Source organism: Polypterus senegalus, chromosome 16 (assembly GCF_016835505.1).
Source record: "Polypterus senegalus isolate Bchr_013 chromosome 16, ASM1683550v1, whole genome shotgun sequence".
In the NCBI taxonomy this organism is placed as follows: Eukaryota; Metazoa; Chordata; class Cladistia; order Polypteriformes; family Polypteridae; genus Polypterus; species Polypterus senegalus.
The window spans coordinates 7,834,679-7,854,285 of NC_053169.1; the positions used below are offsets into that span (position 1 = coordinate 7,834,679).

The 19,607-nt window shown below is 44.9% G+C and overlaps 1 protein-coding gene across 1 annotated transcript in view; it reads left to right on the plus strand.

The window, feature by feature from the left end:
• Window positions 1-344: 344 nt before the first annotated feature.
• Window positions 345-19,607, plus strand: part of hcrtr2 (hypocretin (orexin) receptor 2) — a 119,655-nt gene continuing 100,392 nt past the window's right edge. Inside the window, exon 1 of the mRNA XM_039738343.1 lies at window positions 345-806. Within this exon, the coding sequence (XP_039594277.1) occupies window positions 596-806 (211 nt within the window). The 5' untranslated portion in view covers window positions 345-595. The remainder of the gene's footprint in view (window positions 807-19,607) is intronic.

Sequence of the window (19,607 nt, forward strand, 5' to 3'; positions counted from 1 at the left end):
GGCTTGAGTTCATTTTAAAGGCTTATTGAGAATTTAACGGTTTTCTGACTGTAGGATATTTAAAGTGGTGTCGAATTTCAAGAGCACGGATGACAGAAGATGTAAAACGAAGTGAATTATTTTTGATTTGCCTGATAGATGCATGGAATATGCAATTTAATTTTAGATTACATTATAGTAAACCCATGGAAAATAATAAAACAAACCTTGACATTAATCTACCGGCTGCATTCTGAAGAGATTTCAGAGAGAGAGAGAGAGAGACCGAGGGTAAGGAGGTCTAGTGACACTGGGGGGGCATTGTGTGTGTGTGTGTGTGTGTGTGGCTATCAATGAGGGGAGTTGATTTTCCTCAATGGATTTTCCAGCCTCCCTCAGAAATGCGCTCCTCAGGCACGTCAGCGCTCACCCACTCGCAGGCAGCTTAACAAGTCAGCGGACCTCGGGATTCTTTAACAGTCCGTGCGCAATGGCTTTACAAGACCGGGATGGAAAACCGTACGGAGTCCGAGTGACATCCTCAACGAGATACTAAGAAATAAACAGTAAAAAATAAATAAACAAAGAGAAAAAAAAAGACGAGAAAAGTTTGGGAATGATGTCCGAAATCAACGGGAATGCGGTATGCGACAACTGCTCACCTTTGCCGTCGGAGCTCAACAGCACCAGCAGCTCGCCGTACGGGAGTGACGATGAATTGCTGAGGTACATCTGGAGAGAATATCTGCACCCGAAGCAGTACGAGTGGGTCCTCATCGCGGGCTACATCACCGTCTTCTTCGTTTCTCTGGTTGGAAATGCACTTGGTAAGTCACTCGGAAAAGGGAGCGCGCTGCAGTGTGCAGGTGTCACCAATCCACACGACCCTCGTGTCCGTAATTGAAGCGCAGGACTTGGCTGACGCTAATTAAGCGCGTGGCACACTCGTTCACATTATTATATGCCACTTTTAAAGCTTTTCAGAATTTGTGGATTACTTTGACATCCACGACGTTGAAAAGAAACTGAGGGCGCTTGGTGTTTTTTCTCAGATGTTTTCCGTCTTATTACGGTGATGGCGATAATGATTGTATATTTTATGTACAACTTCAATGAGTTCTATGGTTAAAGGTGCGGATCGGCTCCGGAATTCGATCATGTACTCTTGTATCCCTACATTTCCCTCGGCTGATTTCTGTGATTCGTGTTTAATTTAAATCTCTTTTAGTGATGGTGGCACTCAGCTTACAGTATCTCTGTAACAAAACACTTTTGGAAGAAACTCTTCGTATGGATTTCTATATAAAATGTGACTTTTTTTACCTCTTACAAGGGGCGTCTGATTTCCCCTGAATCAGCGCGCACAGCTCAAGTGTTTGAAGGAACTCAAATATCGCAGTGTGGAGGAGTCGAAAAAATCAGCGCAAAAAATTAGGGAATCCAAGAAGGGGGAAAAAAGATGAAAGTTTATAAATCTGAAATAATTAACAAACAAGGAAATAAGTAAATAAATAAAAGGGAACAGAGTTACAGACACAACGTTCAGTGTTTAGAGCCTTTGCTTGGAAAGGACAGCCAGACACATGAAAGGCACTATATAATAATACATAAATAGATAGATAGATAGATAGAACGAGATTAAAGGCACGATAGATAGATAGATAGATAGATAGAAAAGGCACTATATGACAGATAGATAGATAGATAGATAGATAGATAGATAGATAGATAGATAGATAGATAAGTCAAAATGAAAGGCAATATATAATGATAAATAGATAGATAAGACACTATTTAATACATAGATAGATCAAAATGAAAGGCAATATATAATGATTGATAGATAGATAGATGTGAAAGATGCTATATAATAGATGTAAATTTTTTTAAAAAACAATATTTATTTAATTATAATACAAAAAATAGGAAAAACTCCAAATATTCACATAAAATACTATCATTATATTTTAAGAAGAAAAATAAATTTTTACCATCAAAATGTATCTATGCACATGGTTCTCTTATTTCAAATGTATTCCATAATGCCCACCTCTCACCCCCACCGTTACTCCTCTACACTCCTCCTGTTCCACACAGTAAATCAAACACCCAGTTGAAGTGGTCAGAAGTACCCGATGTCCTGATTAATACACATCAATGCTTTCCATTAATTACCAGTTTATCACCAGTTTGCCCCCCCTCCCCTCCCTGCAGGCATACACAGCGCCCGTCCTGCTCCCACTTCTCACTAAGCACTCTAATGGTTTTAATCAGCTTGTGGTTGCTAAATTTATTTTCTGTCTATATTTAATAAGATCTTTGAACATAGTCTGTTGGTCACCAGGAGTTTTCTTTCTTTCTTTCTTTCTTTCTTTCTTTCTTTCTTTCTTTCTTTCTTTCTTTCTTTCTTTCTTTCTTCAGCACTGCTAGTTTAGGCTGTCCTAACAGGAACTTTCCACTTGTGCACTTATTACTAATTACTCTAAAATACACCAAACTCCTGAGAGTTCTTTTTCCCCAAACCATAAAACAGAAAATCTATTAAAAGGAACAAAGGCTTCAACCTTTCACAATAAACCAAAAGATGAAAAATGGTTTCCCTTATAGCACAAAAAGAACCCGACTCATTTCTGAAGCACTCATTGTATTAAGGAAATAAATGGTGGCCAAGGCTGAGTGCACTTTTCTCCATTGCAGATCACCAAGTTTCTTTTTTAATTGAAGAACATAAAATGCCCTCCATGCTGGTGTGATACACTCAGCGACCTCTAATTCTTTCTCCGCAGCATATCTGGCAATTCCTTCTCAGGCACTATATAATAGATAGATAGATAGATAGATAGATAGATAGATAGATGTGAAAGGCACTATATGATAGATAGATTGATAGATAGATAGATAGATAGATAGATAGATAGATAGATGTGAAAGGCACTATATGATAGATAGATTGATAGATAGAGTGAAAGGCACTATATAATAGATAGATAGATAGAGTGAAAGGCACTATATGATAGATAGATAGATAGATAGATAGATAGATAGATAGATGTGAAAGGCACTATATGATAGATAGATTGATAGATAGATAGAGTGAAAGGCACTATATAATAGATAGATAGATAGATAGATAGATAGATAGAGTGAAAGGCACTATATCAGGGGTGTCCAACTCTGGTCCTGGTGGGTTGCAGTGGCTGCAGGTTTTCATTCTAACCATCTTCTTAATTAGTGAGCCATTTTTGCTACTGATTAACTTGTTTCCCTTACTTTTAAGTGTAAAACAATAATAAGACACAAAACAAGCTGGCACATGACCAGCTAACCTAAAAATAAAGAAACATGAAGGTCTTGATCATGTTGGTCTGCTCAGCTCACCAAAACATTTTGACGGTGATCTTAGAAAAACAGAAAATCAACAGTCTGCTGTGGCAGAATGACTGCAGCAACAAGTCATGATATTCAATAACAGCTTTAATTAACAGCAGGGCTTCTCATTAAGAAACTGGTTGGAATTGGCTGGAGTTTGACTTTCCAATTTAGCTGGTAATCTATTGGCTCATTTCACATCTCATTTTTGTTTGGCTGCCATTTAATGAAGAAACAAATCAATTCAGAGGACTGAATCCTTCAAAAACAGGGCTATTAAAATGAAGGGAATAAAGGTGTTAATTAGCAGTGAAAACTGCTTGTTGATTAGAAGAAGGGTTAGAATGAAAACCAGCAGCCACTGTGGCCCACCAGGACTGGAGTGGGACACCCCTGCCCTGCACTAAATGATAGATAGATAGATAGATAGATAGATAGATAGATAGATAGATAGATAGATAGATAGATAGAGTGAAAGGCACTATATAATAGATGGACAGATCCTACGTGTATCCAGTGTGACGATTCGTGTTGTATGAATGATACAGGACGGTCAGATCAAAGAGGTGAACTTCCAGTTTCAGGCGGGTGGTCATTAAGGATTTATAAAGAGACACACGAAGGTGTAAAGTACAGCCCCCTTATTTATTTGTGCCATTAATAGATGAAAGTGTCCCTTCTGAGTTGGAGCTCCTTGTCTTCCTCACTTCTGGTGGTCTCTGAGTTTTTATAGCGCGAGCAGGAAGAGGCGGGGTTTTGTACGCTGAGCTGTAAATGAGGTCCCTCGTCAATCGGACCGGCGAGCATCTGAGGTGCGGGTGAAACAGGAGCCGGTGTTGTTCACAGCGCCCCCCCCTCAGCTCAGGGTGGTACTGCTTACTGTAGTTGAGGCCTGAAGACGTCCCCTAAATGCTGTGTCGATTTAAATTTTCATTTTTTTTTCTACTGAAGGGGGTAATATGCTTTGGGTACAGAAGCATACAAGAATTTTTTGTTACTTTATGAAATGTCGACAATTAACAAAGACACTTATCAAATTATTTCCTAATTTTCTAGGTTGTTACAGTCCCTCACATGGCATGTTATTTTTAACCAACCCCACCAGAGCCGTGTTCAAGTGCCTTTAGAAATGTCATCACCTTAAGATATTCCGATGTTTTGATTCAGACTGGCGAGGAAAGCCCACGTAATTTTCCTGCAGGTCGTGTGGACCCCAGGGGACGCTGCTGTGATTCAGCAGTAACATAAAAGCAGAGCGCACACGAGTTGTAATTTGGGTGATTCTTGAAGGAGACGCTCGGCTGTGCCGACTGTAATTGTTCTAAATTTATAAAAAAAAAAACAAAAATGGAATTCGTCTCCAGTATCGACAGGGCAATCGTATGTCACACTTAACGCTAATTTCCTGCTTTCTCTCGACGAAACTTGCAATAAATACGGGAGTTAATGGCTTTTCCTTGTTGCCGTGGTTACTCTTTCCTAATCTATAGATATTGCCGGTATTCTTCATGCAAGAATATGACGCGGCTGTTTATTTGGGTAACGCGTAGGATAATAGGCATTGTTTTGTAGTGGAAGAGTAGCAATCAAGAAATGAATCGGAATAAGTAAATTCATAAACACATGAACAATAAAAGCTATGTTGAAAATGAAAATCAAATTTCAGCCTAATGTATTAGTCTGTGGTCCTTTACATGACATGTTAATGTCACGGGTGTGGCATCAGCGTGTTTTTTATTTGTACAGGTCTATGTGGCATGTGCAATCACTCGCTCATGGACCACTCTACTCACACCTGGCAGGACCACCTATCTGCTCTCCAAACAGCCTCAATTCTTCTCGATGTTGGACACATTTCTTGAAGGTCCTACTCCATGATGACCTGATCGGATTTTGTCACCTGCACATGACTCTCCAAGGTGTCCTCATGGATTCAGGTCTGGTGACTGGTAGGGGCCACCAAAGGACAACCGTGCCCATTGTCATGTTCGTGACGCCAATCTGCTTTGTGACATGGGCAGGGGTGGATCAGCCTACTACCAAGGGCGTTCTGGGTGTGATGGCAAGGGGCTGCCTGTAATGTATGAGTATCTGTTGGTTGAAATGACCAAGTGGGGGACCCCCTCAAGGTAGATTAAACGATCGAGTAAACGCAATCAGATTTAAAAGTAAGACAGTTCAAAATATGATCAGGTTAAGGACTTAAGTCACTCAGGGGTCCATGGGGGTCTTAATCTGGTCTTGGAGATGGTGCATCATTATGTTGATAGTAGCCAATGGACGTCATTAAGGGATGCGCCTGGTCGGCGGCAATTCTCAAATAGGCCGTGGCATTCAAGCAATGATTGATTGGTATTTACCAGGCACAAAGTGGGCCAAGAAGACATTCCTCACACCATTACACCCCAACCACCACCACTAGCATTCTGAACTGCGGGCACAAAGCAAGGTTGGTTTCATGGATTCATGCTGTTGGCACCAAACTCTGACCTGACCAACTGTGTGCCCCAGAGGACATCGAGACTCATCACACCAGACTACATTTTTTCTGGCTATCAGCTGCCCAGTTTTGCTGAGCCTGTGCCCACTGAAGCCTCAGCTTTCTGTTCTTGGTGGACATTAGAGGGACCCGCCGTGGTCTTCTGGTGTGGCAGCTCATCCACCTCATGGTTTGATGAGTTGTACTTTCTGAGATGCTTTGTCACCTTAGCCCTTCTGTCCACTCAAACCCACCTGGCCATTCACCTCTGAACCTCCCCATCAACAAGGGGAGCCTGGCACCATTCTGGGTCAACAGCAACTCCACAACAGTGTCTCTTAAGCTTTTTTTTTTTTTCTTTCACAACCCAATGTTGCCCTTCTCAGTGTCCATGACAATTGTCAGTGTTGGCCCACTTAGAAATCACTTGCAACAGTCATAAGTGTGAAGCCCACCTTGGAAAATCAATGCAGACCCCCACAGCAGAGCATCGTCAATTGCTTAACCCGCCCACGGCGACCCATTGCAAGGCTCTTTGAAAGTCATACACGACTCTTTCTCATTCAATACCTGACCACGTGCGAGTCAACGGGTGGCAAACTGCGACCAAAAATGGGTGGCGACTCATAGTTTAAGATGCCATACTCAAGAAAGTGTTGTGCATGAAAATCCCAGTAGATTGGCATTTGTGGCCCATCTAGCGCCAACAATTATGCCATGGGTGAAATCACTAAGGTCACATTTTTTTCCCCATTCTGCTGTTTGGTGTGAACATTAACTGAAGCTCCTGACCTAAATTTGTGGGATTGTATGCATTGCCCTGCTGCCACATGATGGGCTGGCTAAATCATTGCACGCATGAGCAGGTGTACTGGTGGTCCTAATGATGTGCCCAGTGAGTATATGATGTGTTTTCTTTTATCACAGGTGGCGCAGTGCTAGTGCTGCTGCTTTGCAGTAAGGAGACTGTGGAAGATTGTGGGTTCGCTTCCCGGTTCCTCCCTGTGTGGATAGCGCGTTGAGTACTGAGAAAAGAGCTATATAAATGTAATGAATTATTATTATTAATTCTTATTATCCTCCGTATATTTGTGAGTTTATAGGCTGAATCACTTTGTGTTTATTGTCCCGCTTTTAAAGTTACTTTAAAAAAAGTTTTGCATCCCTAAAAACAATGCATTCAGATAATTGAGTTATGTAAAAGAAGAATGGGCATCAATGTGCCAACGTGGTGTGTGCCAGCAGTCATACCAGGACAGGTCACCCGGACAGTACTTGGGTTGGAGCCCATCTAGGAAAAGCTTGGGTTACTACTGGATAAGATGTTGGTGAGGCCAGCAGTGGGCAATCATCCTGTGGTCTGTGTGTGGGTCCCAATGCCCCCAGTGCAGTGACGGGAACACTGCATTGCAAACGTTGTCACCACCCTTCAAATGAGACCTAAAACCCCACTCTTTGTGGTCATTTAAGATCCCTGGGTATCTTTTAGTAAAGAGTAGGGCATTTTCTGATGTCCTGGCTAAACTGTCCATCACTGCCTTCTCCATGCTGGCCCCCTAAGCACCCTAATTATCTCTGTCACCTCTTTGTCACCTAATAGCTAATGTGTGGTGAGTGTACCTGCACAAAATGGCTGCAAGGCACTTTGAAAGTCATACACGACTCTTTCTCATTCAATACCTGACCACGCTCGACTCAACAGGCGGCAAACGGCGACCAAAAATGGATGGCGGCTCATAGTTTAAGATGCCATACTCAAGAAAGTGTTCTGCATGAAAATCCCAGTAGACTGGCATTTGCGGCCCATCTAGCGCCAACAATTATGCCATGGGTGAAATCACTAAGGTCACATTTTTTTCCCCATTCTGCTGTTTGATGTGAGCATTAACTGAAGCTCCTGACCTGAATTTGTGGGATTGTATGCATTGCCCTGCTGCCACATAATGGGCTGGCTAAATCATTGCACGCATGAGCAGGTGTACTGGTGGTCCTAATGATGTGCCCAGTGAGTGTATGATGTGCTTCTTCTTTCATCCTCCGTATATTTGTGACTTTATAGGCTGAATCACTTTGTGTTTATTGTCCCGCTTTTAAAGTTACTTTAAAAAAGTTTCACATGCCTAAAAACATTACATTCAGATAATTGAGTAATGTAAGACAAGAATGGGCATCAAGGTGCCAACGTGGTGTGTGCCAGCAGTCATACCAGAACAGGTCACCCGGACAGTACTTGGGTGGGAGTCCATCTAGGAAAAGCTTGCTGCTGGATAAGATGTTGGTGAAGCCAGCAGTGGGCGATCATCTTGTGGTCTGTGTGTGGGTCCCAATGCCCCCAGTATAGTGACGGGCACACTGTATTGCAAACATTGCCCTCACCCTTCAAATGAAACCTAAAACCCCACTCTTTGTGGTCATTTAAGATCCCTGAGTTTCTTTTAGTAAATAGTAGGGAATTTTCTGATGTCCTGGCTAAATTGTCCATCGCGGCCTGGTCCATGCTGACCCCCTAAACACCCCAATTATCTCTGTCACCTCTTCGTCACCTAATAGCTAATGTGTGGTGAGTGTACCTGCACAAAATGAGACCTAAAGCCTGACTCTTCATGATCAGTAGAAATCCCTGGGTGTCTTTTTGTAAAGAGTGATGCGTTTCCCGATGTCCAGTCTAAACTGTCCATCACGGTCGGGTCCATGCTGGCCCCCTAATCACCCTAATTATCTTCATCACCTAATAGGTAATGTGTGGTGAGTGTACTTGTACAAAATGCCTGTCGTTACATCATCCAGTTTAATTCTGCACATTGGTGGTGGTTGAATTGGCTCCTCCCTCTCTATGTAAGGCGCTATATAAATGCAATGACGTCTTCAATAACAGTATTTGTTATCAAAATACGCCTTGGTGAAAACAAAAAAGTCATTAATATTCTGTGTATTTTTGCTTCAGTGGGCACTTATAAAGGGTACAGCAAGACGAAAACCAATTGTGTGGGTTGGCACACGTACTCGCGTCTCATTTACCTTGACAGTTGTTCTTGTTATCCTTCATACTGTTTGATGAGCATCTTGCTGTCGTTGGCTCAGAAAGTGCATCTCCCGTTGATTAGATTTACTTTCCTATGTTTGCGTAGCTGTGCAGAAAATATTCCATGTGTCAAAATGCAATTAAATTCTGTTTATCGAAGTATCATCTTGAAATATGGAACAGCTCAGAGACTCTGCAGAGACCTGCACGTGTGACTACAACCACTAGAGGGCAGAATGGAAGTGGAGCTGCAGGTGGGACTGGCGCAGGTACAACAACCTGTCCTGTCAGTCAAGGCTCATAAGACTAAAGAGACGACCGTGGACTTCAGGGGGACCCACCCTGTCCTCGCTATGCTTTACGTCAAGAGTCCTGTGGTCCCGAGATGGGTAAAGCACCACATTCCTTGGCGTTAAGCTGGCGGAGAGCCTGGGTCTGTATTTTTGAAAACCTCTCAAAATGACTCCTGGGAATTGCTCTTAAAGTCAGAATTTGGTCTACCTCAGAGTAGGACATGAGAAGAACTTACCAGGCATCCCAGTCCCAGTCCCAACAGGGAGGTAAAGGAGGCCACGTCTGAGACTGAATGATGTTAGAGTCAAGACTTTTAACTTAATAGGGACTTTTTAGAAACTTTGGAACTTTTGTGGAACTCGAACCATTTGTTTCTTCTGCACCTTCTCTGTGATCACCTGCTCACCTACCAGCGACCAGAGCAGTCTGGTCTTATGCCTAAGAGGTCTGCCATCAACCGCATCCTGGAACTGAGGGTCCTCATGAAGTACAAACACAAATATCGGCAGAGTTTCTTTGAAGCCTTTGTCAATTTTCGTAAGGCGTTTGACTCAGTTGATCGAGATGCCCTTGTGGGACATCCTGTGACTTGGTGGGGTGCCCTCAAGGTTGCTGGATATCATGGCCGGCCTGTCCACTGGGACTGTGGGTGCTGTGCAGAATAGAAAAGGCAGATCCTCTGTGTTTTTCCCAGTTGATTCTGGGGTCCATCAGCAGTGTGTTCTGCTCCTATTGTATAGACTGGGTGCTGGGCAGGGTCATGGGGTCCAGCTGCTCGGGGGCATCTGTTGGTGACGAGAGATTAACTGATTTTGACTTTGCTGACGATGCTGTGATCTTCACGGATTCAATGGAGGTTCTGATCGGGGGTCTCGAGAGACTGGTTAGGGGTCTGAGTGTCTGGGCTTGCGAGTGTCCTGATTAAAACCAAAGATCCAGGCCTTTAATGACCTCGTGGGCACGGCCATCAGCAGTGTGTCTGTCTGCGGAGAGAGTGTCGACCTCGTCATCGAGAGGTTTACTGACCCTCGGCAGTGACATTCATGTGACTCTGGTGACACTTCCTATGAAGTGTGATAGCATGGAGGGGGGTTTCATGAAGTCCTTGGCAAGGGGTGTGTGGCACTCCCAATATCTGCAAAAGGACGACGGTCCAAGTCTTTAGAGTCCTGGTTGTCTCTGTTTGCAAGACACGGACACCATCCAGTGACCTGAGACTGAGACTGGACTTCTTCATGTGTGTCTCTTCAGAGAATCCTTGATTGACTTTGTGTTGCTCATGGAGTTCCGAATGAGGCACATGACCTGCAGTTACGGCATTACGATTACCCGAGGGTGATCCAGCTGGACCAGGCCAAGGGGACACCCACTAAACACATGGCTAAAGCAGATAGATGGTCAGTTCAAGGCCTTTAATGACCTTCTGGGCACAACCATCCTCGAGAGGTTTACTTACCTCTCTGCCTGCCTATGCCAACCAGGATTCCATGCTCTTTTTGTGATGTGGTGGGTGTGGCAACGGGTTGTACCAGTTCATGCTCCCCAACCTGACCTAACCTGACCTGCTCTGGGGTTTAGGGCCCTCCATTCAACCAGGATGCGCTGGGTGCCGTCTTGCAAATCTATCAGTGGTTTCTACTTGGGAGAGTTATCGGTGACGACCGGGTGCCACACATCGCACCACATCAACTCTTCATCGCCGCCTCCAACGTACAGTGCACCACACTGAAGTAATAATCTCAACTCGTGAAGTCGGTGGGAATGCAACACACAAAACTGGACCACAAGTGGCACAGGGAGATAAATTGTGCTGATTGGTTGACCTCAAGCACTGGTGCCATTTTACAAATCCATGAGTAGTTGGGATTTTAGAGGCTATCGGTAAAGATGGAGTGCTGCACGTCGCACCACCTAAACTCTTCATTAGCTGCCTTTGTGTGGTGCGCCGCACAATGAACCACATCAAAGCCATAATCTCCCCTGTAAAGTTGCTATTGCTTCGAAGTAATAAAGTGTGAGGGTCTCCCACATGGACCACCTGATCACACCGCCTCGCTCTTCTTTGCAGGTCACATATTTCTGCATAAAGGTTACAGTTTCTGTCTTGCGGTGGGAACGCAACATGCAAAAGAGGCCTGGGGGCTTCATCATGCAGGAACTCATTGTTTCCTGAAGAGAAAATTCCTGGAGTGGGAAAATGCTAAACGTTAATAAAAAATCCACTGAAGTTTTGCTTAATTTGAATACAATACAATACAATAGGGGCAGCACGGTGGTGCAGTGGTAGTGCTGCTGCCTCAAATTCAAATTAAGCAAAACGTCAGTGGATTTTTTATTAACGTTTAGCATTTTCCCACTCCAGGAAGCGGGTTCGCTTCCCGGGTCCTCCCTGCGTGGAGTTTGCATGTTCTCCCCGTGTCTGCGTGGGTTTCCTCCGGGCGCTCCGGTTTCCTCCCACAGTCCAAAGACCACGCAGGTTAGGTGGATTGGCGATTCTAAATTGGCCCTAGTATGTGTTTGTGTGTGTCCTGCGGTGGGTTGGCACCCTGCCCGGGATTGGTTCCTGCCTTGTGCCCTGTGTTGGCTGGGATTGGCTCCAGCAGACCCCCGTGACCCTGTGTTCGGATTTAGTGGGTTGGAAAATGGATGGATGGATGGACAATACAATACAATACAATACACTTTATTTGTTGTATAGCCTAAAATCACACAAGAAGTGCCGCAATGGGCTTTAACAGGCCCTCCCTCCTGACAGCCCCCCAGTCTTGACTCTCTGAGAAGACAAAGAAAAACTCCCAAAAAAAAAACTTTGTAGGGAAAAAATGGAAGAAACCTCGGGAAAGGCAGTTCAAAGAGAGACCTCATTCCAGGTAGGCTGGGCGTGCAGTGGGTGTCAAAAAGAAAAGGGGGTCAATACAATACAATACAATACAATACACAGAACAGAACAAATCCTCAATACAGTATAAAAATAAAAAATTAGAAGTACGGAGTAGAATTTAACAGCAGATGATATCACAGAATAGGATCTAGACTGTATAATAGACTATAGCATATCAATAAAATGCATTTATCTGCTATGAAGACCCTCACCACTGAACTGATCCTAACCAAATTTTGCCAAGATTTCCAAATTTCCAGGCTGTGATTTATTCCAAACACCAAAGGAACGTTAGTTATTTACCTCACATGAAGGTTATTATGAGAATGACAACAGCAAAAGCCAACGGCTAATCTACCGTGATTGATGCGTGATGACACTTGATGGCGACATCAGAATATTTGGTCGTGAGACGTGCGCTCGCAATACAAGACGTGACAGAAATTCTGCTCCTAACTGCACGTGAAATGACGGCTGATGAAGCAGAAATTCAAGCCGACTCGGCGACTGCAAACTGGAGTTAAACACAAAATGGTGCCAATCAGTCCAAAGTCATTCTGCAAACACACACAGCTAATGGAGAGATGGACTTCAAGGTCCTCTTCAGCAGAGCAAACAGAGCACAAACTGGTATAGAAACATCAAAAGTACTAACTGGACTGGATAATAGCTATGAGCAATTTTATATTATCAGGATTTGTCCAAACCAGTGTATCCCAAAGTTTGCTGTGTCATGACTCCGTTTTTCACATGCCAGTGTGTTCACAGCCCACTGGGAGAGTGAGAGTAGAATAACGCCCTGAGTTCCCTCCCTAGTAGCCCCTGAGTCCCCCTCTGAGTCCCACCCCGAGACCCAACCCTGAATTGTCACTCGAGTCTCCCCCAAGTCCCTCTGAATCCCCCTCCATGTCCCAACCTGAGACCCAACTCTAAGTTGTCACCTGAGTCCCCCCAAGTCCCTACGAGTCCCACCCTGACACCCAACCCAGAGTTGCCCCTGATTCCCTCTTCAAGTCCCACCCCGAGACCCAACCTTGAGTCCTCCCCCCCACATTCCCCCTGAGTCCCCCTCCAAGTCCGACCTCGAGACCCAAGCCCAAGTCCCCCACTAGTCTCTTCTGAGTAGCACCCCTGAGTCCCACCCTGAGATACAACCTCTAGCTGCCACTGAGAGTCCCTCTCCGAGTCCCACCCCTGAGCCTCCCCCTAGTTTTTCCCCTTGGTGGATCAGTGTAAAGTGTATCTCTGCAGCACGGATCCCCCACCCTGGAGCTCCAAGGAAGTGGGGTTTGACTCCAATGAGCACCAATCAAATCCAGTTGTAGACCTCCAGAGCTCCTCCCTTTTATGGATAAGATTTGGGTTGTAGGAGGGTCACCTGACTCAGATAATGCCAAATACTATCAAGTACTTTAGCTCCACCTACTTGGAGCTCTAGAGTGGAGGCTCAGGGCTGCAGAGATGCCAGACTCCACAGTTTGGGAAACGCTGTTCCAAACCAATTTCCAATTTACATTATCAAACATTTATTGTGAAAAGCAACTCCAGTAGGTATGAAACAAGAGTTTTGAAACATTACTGGCATAAATAGTATTACCTTTTGAATTCTCGGCATGGTGGCGCAGTGGTAGCGCTGCTGCCTCACAGTTAGGAGACCTGGTTTGCTTCCCGGGTCCTCCCTGCGTGGAGTTTGCATGTTCTCCCCGTGTCTGCGTGGGTTTCCTCCCACAGTCCAAAGACATGCAGGTTAGGTGCATTGGCGATTCTAAATTGTCCCTAGTGTGTGTTTGGTGTGTGTGTGTGCCCTGTGGTGGGCTGGCGCCCTGCCCGGGGTTTGTTTCCTGCCTTGAGCCCTGTGATGTCTGGGATTGGCTCCAGCAGACCCCCATGACCCTGTAGTTAGATTATAGTGGGCTGGATAATGGATGGATGGATGGATTCTTGATATCCAATCCATCCCGGTGCAGCATTGGATGTTCAGACTGAGTCTGCAGCAAAATCCAAAGGTTTTAGTGAGGATGGCGTCAGCTCAAGTGAACTAGTGACTGATTTTGGAATCTTTGTGACATCATGGGGTTTTTACTGTATTTGTGTTTTGGATGGGATGGGTTCCAGCCCGGTTCACTCCTTTTACTATCTTGGTTACTATTATGAACTCAGTGGTGCAAAATGGTAGCTCTGAGAATCTAAAGTCTTAACTGGGAGCTCCATCCTCTGTGAAGCTTTGAGACGTCTCTGTCTGGGGTGTCCAGGTTCTTATAGGGCTCTGACTTGGAAGGGTTAGGTTTTTCAGGGTTTAGGGTTAGGGTCAGGGTAACTTCTTGGCATCAAAAAGATAATACTGTTAGAGACAGCGCCCCCTCTCGCCCCGTGGTGGTATTGCTTATCTCTGATGAGCCCAGAAGGTGCTCCACCGATGCGCATGTGTGACTCTGTTTTCATTTTTGTATAGAAAGCATTTATAGGCTGTCATCTGTTGCCAGTTGTAATCCCAATGCTGTGTAAAGCAAGTAATATTGTATGTGCTGTCGACTCCACTACTAAAATAGAGATATGACATTGCGTTTGAAGTCCTACAAATACAAATAAGCATTGGAATCTGGAATGAATAATGCACTTTAATTGAATGCAGCAGCAGGTTGGTTCCAGCTGGAGGCTGGATATGGAGGAGAGTTGAGGGCCCCCGCATTGTGTTGTCAAGGCCCAGGGACCCCTGAATTTGGGATCCGTCCCTGCCTAAGAGTTTATGGCTCTGAACTGTAATTAATCCTGGGTGGCAAATGCAATGTGTGTGTAAACCCTGAATGAACCTGCTGGCATGCCTTATCGATGAATTCCAAGTGGGTGAAGCTTCTTATCTTCGATGCCACACTTGTGCCCAGCTGAGCTTGTAATCAGAGACTATTTCTGCCTTCCTGTTGGAAACATTTCTCAATTAGGCTTCCATTTCGGATCTCAGAAGGCGAGTTCTTCTTGTCCAAGGTGGCCGCTGCGTCTGTGCAACTCCTTTGCGCCAATATGGTGTAGTGTGAGTGAGGTGTTCTCCTGCCTTTTGTTGAAACGCTTGCCTAATCTGAATGGCCTTATCTCTGGCTTCACATTTTAGGGTGTACAGATCTACTTGGCAGCTTCATATCTGTTGTGCCCGTTCCATGTGTGCTTAAAAGTTGGCATCTTTGTGAAATGAGGCGTGAAAAAGTTAAATCGAGAGACAAGAGACAATAAAATCAAAGGAGGGGTCGTCGAACCATTATGGGGTCTGACGTTGACACTGTCGCCCGCAGCTGGCATGCTCCCTTATACCCCTTAAATTGTCATGCACAGTGAGTGGACTGGGCGATGAGGGCACATACACAAGCAAAGGTTGGCACCTCAAGTGCTTTTTATTAACAAAGTGTTCCAAACAACAAGTGCTGTGCTTCTTCCAAAGGAAATCAATATTCCAATAAAATCAGAGCAGAGGTGAGGATTAAAAACCCAACGAAAAGTAAGCTAAAGACCAAGTGTAAAACCACCCTGACATCGGGTTTCTAATCTCCTTGGCACATGTCCGCCTCCCTCAGGGCCGTTTAACATAAGGGCACTGGCTGGGCGCTCCAGGAGCATAGGGGTCCCCAATGCTTCTTATGTCTATGTATGTTTCAAAACAAGGGAACCAGTACACTATTTTGCCCTGAGGGGCCGACGATGCTTTTAAGGTGGTCCTGAAGCTCACCCTACACGCCTTGCGGCCGGGCTGAGATGCCGACAGCTGCCGTTCCTTACACCGACTCTCATCCTGACCTCCATCCTTTGGCCGGGAGCTGGCACTCTGTCTTGCACAATGCCCACCTTGGTGTTTACGGGATCCCCAGGGGTCCTCGTGATCGCCCCTCATTCACTTCTAAACTGTTCAGCTGGGGACTATCCACCCGTGGAGGGCAGTTCTTCTCGTTCCCTCGCAGGGTCACTGACCACTTCCAAGTTCTGCCTTTCTTTTCTCACTCCTTGGTTTTTCATCCTGAATCCCCCCCTTCACTCTTTATCCTTATTGGCGGAGCGTTGCTCTACTTACAATCAGCGAGGCTCAACGCTGATCAGCCGCCATCGTACCCTCAGAGTCTGAGCCGCACTGTTTTTTACTTGAAAACCAGCACTCCGTCATGGACCCCTAATGTGCATCATCACACCAAACTTAATATACTTTTCAATGTTCCCCTCACCACTGAGGTTGCTCCATCATAAATCATTCTAAAATGTCTGCTAATTGGACTGTTCTGTTGAAATATCTCGTCCCGTCTGAAACTGTAAGTGGGCCCGGTAAGCTGGCAACTAAACAGGCCTACGGGAATGCCCAGCGCCAGCTGATATTGAGGGGCAGGTGGGTCTAAATGCACCACATGGTGAAGTCCTCCACCAGCCTCCTCTTCTCCAACTCATGGATTTCATTTCTGAATTGAATTTCTCACTTCATTGTTTCCCTTGCGGGTCAGAGTTCACATCCCAAGTCCTCCTTGCATGGAGTTTGCATGTTCTCTCCGTGTCTGATTTCCTCCCACAGTCCAAAGACATGCAGGTTAGGTGAATTGACGATCCTAAGTTAACCTGAGAGTGGGGTTGGGGTAATGTGTGTATGTCCCAGGGTTTATCCCTGCCTTGCACCCTTTGCTAGGTGGGATAGGGTCCAGCAGACCCCCCACCCCCAATGACCCTATTCAGGACTAAACGGGATAGAAAATGACTGACGGTATCCTTTGAGAGATGTCTGTGGATGCCTTTTGGCAGCCGTCTTGTATTTTTAACGATTGTCTCTATTCTGGACACCCGTCGTTAGGAGAGTGCATCGCGTTTCCAGGGGCGTGTCCTCAGAGGTCGCAACCTGCAGCTGATCAACACGACACGTTGGAAGGTTGGCTGAAAGTCACTTCCTCATCCGAGTTGCGGATTCAAAACTCTTTTGCTTTAAACTTTTCAAGTTTGATCTTTTGTTTCTCAGACCTTTTTGATTTGACCTCAGCCTCGCACAGGCATTTGTTTTGGGAATGTTGAAAACTGACAATGGAATAGCATATGATTTAAGATCATTGCAAATGTTCATCTGAAATCTTTTTTCAGATAAGCTTAGACTATCTGATAATAATAATAATAATAATAATAATAATAATAATAATAATAATAATCTGCGGTGGGCTGGAGCTCTGGGGTTTGTTTCCTGCCTTGCGCCCTGTGTTGGCTGGGATTGGCTCCAGCAGACCCCCGTGACCCTGTACTTAGGATATAGCTGGTTGGATGATGGATGGATGGATGGATGGATGGATAATAATAATAATAATAATAATAACTAATTCTTTACATTTATAATGTGCTTTTCTTGCTACATGACATCAACGTGAGTTATGACTCCAACATCCTTCATATCCTTGGCCCCCCCTAGTAATAATAATAATTTTCTTCTTCTTCTGGCTGCTCCCATTAGGGGCTGCCACAGTGGATCATCTGTCCGCATATGGATTTGGCAAAATTTTACACTGGATGCCCTTCCTGACGTAACCCTACCCATTTATCCGGGCTTGGGACCGGCACAAAGAAATACACTGGTTTGTGCATTAATAATAATAATAATAATAATAATAATAATAATAATAATAATTAATTCTTTAAAGCACTTTTCTCGCTACTCAAAACGCTTTAATGAGTGGGGAACCACATCAACCACCTTCCTGGATGATGCAACGGCAGCCATTTTTACGGCAGTGCACTCACCACACATGAGCTGCTAGGTCATGAAGTGGGGAGAGAGATAGCCAATCACAGACAGGGGATGATTAGGGGGGCAGAATGACTAGGCCATGGTGGGCAATTTATCCAGGACATCAGGATACCCCCTACTCTTTACAAAGGATGCCCAGAGATCTTTTATGACCACAGAGAGTCAGGACCTGAGTTTTAAGTCTCATCTGAAGGACGGTGCCATGTTTACAGCACAGTGTCCTTGTCGTTTGGAGGCTTTGGGATCCACACACAGACCACAGGATGAGCAACACCCGATGGCCTCCAGCAGCTTCCCAGGCTTTTCCTAGATGGTCTCCCACCCAAGTACTGGCTGTGAAACTGCTGTGAAATGGCACAGGGTGAGGCAGACAGTACCGTGCTGCCCTGAAGGGGGCGCATGTGAGCCCAACAGGTGCTCGTTGCTGCTGTTCTTCTCCGCAGAGGCGCCAATAAGTTAGCGATATCAGAAAGTCAAGTTGCACTGCAGTGGGCCGTTTATTTTTTATTTTTTGCTCCGAATGACTGCCAAAATGGAAGATTAAGATTTTTAAAACTAAAGGAAAGTGACAGAGATTTCCTTAGGGAAGGAAAGGTGCATGAGCTTCATTTACAAATAAAGGTTTTCAGTTTCATAAAGAATGGGATCCGACTAAGAAAAAAAAATCCAATATTTAAAAACTAAAAATATCCATCCATCCATCCATTTTCCAACCCGCTGAATCCGAACACTGGGTCACGGGGGTCTGCTGGAGCCAATCCCAGCCAACACAGGGCAGGGTGCCAACCCACCGCAGGACACACACAAACACACCTGGGCCAATTTAGAATCGCCAATGCACCTAACCTGCATTTCTTTGGGAGGAAACCCACGCAGACACGGGGAGAGCATGCAAACTCCACGCAGGGAGGACCTGGGAATGCAAACCCCTAAGGGTTTCCTAACTGTGAGGCAGCAGCGCTACCCACTGCGCCACCGTGCCGCCCTAAATTAAATATTCTTTTGTTTTTCTTGTTATCCTTTTGCTGAACAGTCTGTATTAAAATTGATCAAAGCATCAGAATTAAAAGCTTTTAGAAACAACTAAATATTTCAAGTAAGGTCAAAATTGAAATCCGTTTTTTTTTTTTATTTGTACCCCACTCTATACTTTCATTTGTATTGAATGAGTAGGAATTGTGGAATTGCAACGGCAAATTTAGAACACATGGAGGGTGAGGAGCAAATGCGTTCTCTCCGCTCTCTCACCGCTATAAACGTAACGTTCTTTATTAGCCAAATATGCGCCTTACCTGTGTGTGTGTAAAGAATGCTGATGAGATATGAAACATAACCAGTAGGTCATGTGCACACTGGCTGCCACCTGAATAGTGAATAAGATGCTCTTTGGGGTTCATAGATTTGTAAATCTCACTCTGAAGGAGTCCGTGCCTCACCAGCCATGAACCTCACCGCATGTCACTGACTCGTCTCTGTCTTTTCATTCTGGCCTCCTGTCCAAACAAGAAATTGTCCTCCGCCCCGGCCGGGACGCCTGTCCTTCCTCTTGGGCACCTACACCATGTTCACTATTTCTTAACCTGCCTCTTCTATAGACATGTGCCGCCCAGTCTTCTCCTTAATTCATTTGCACATGAAGCTTAATGACCTGCCATTACTTGGGTCACTCTGATGACCTTTTTTTTTTTTACACAATGGGATATAATCTGTCAGCCTGGACTCTTTAGGAATTTCCCCAGAGTGCAGAGATTTCCAGAACAATATATGCCAAGGCTTTCTATCATCCTTGGACACTGGAGGATAAATGTGATTTAGTCCTGGAGATTTATTCGAT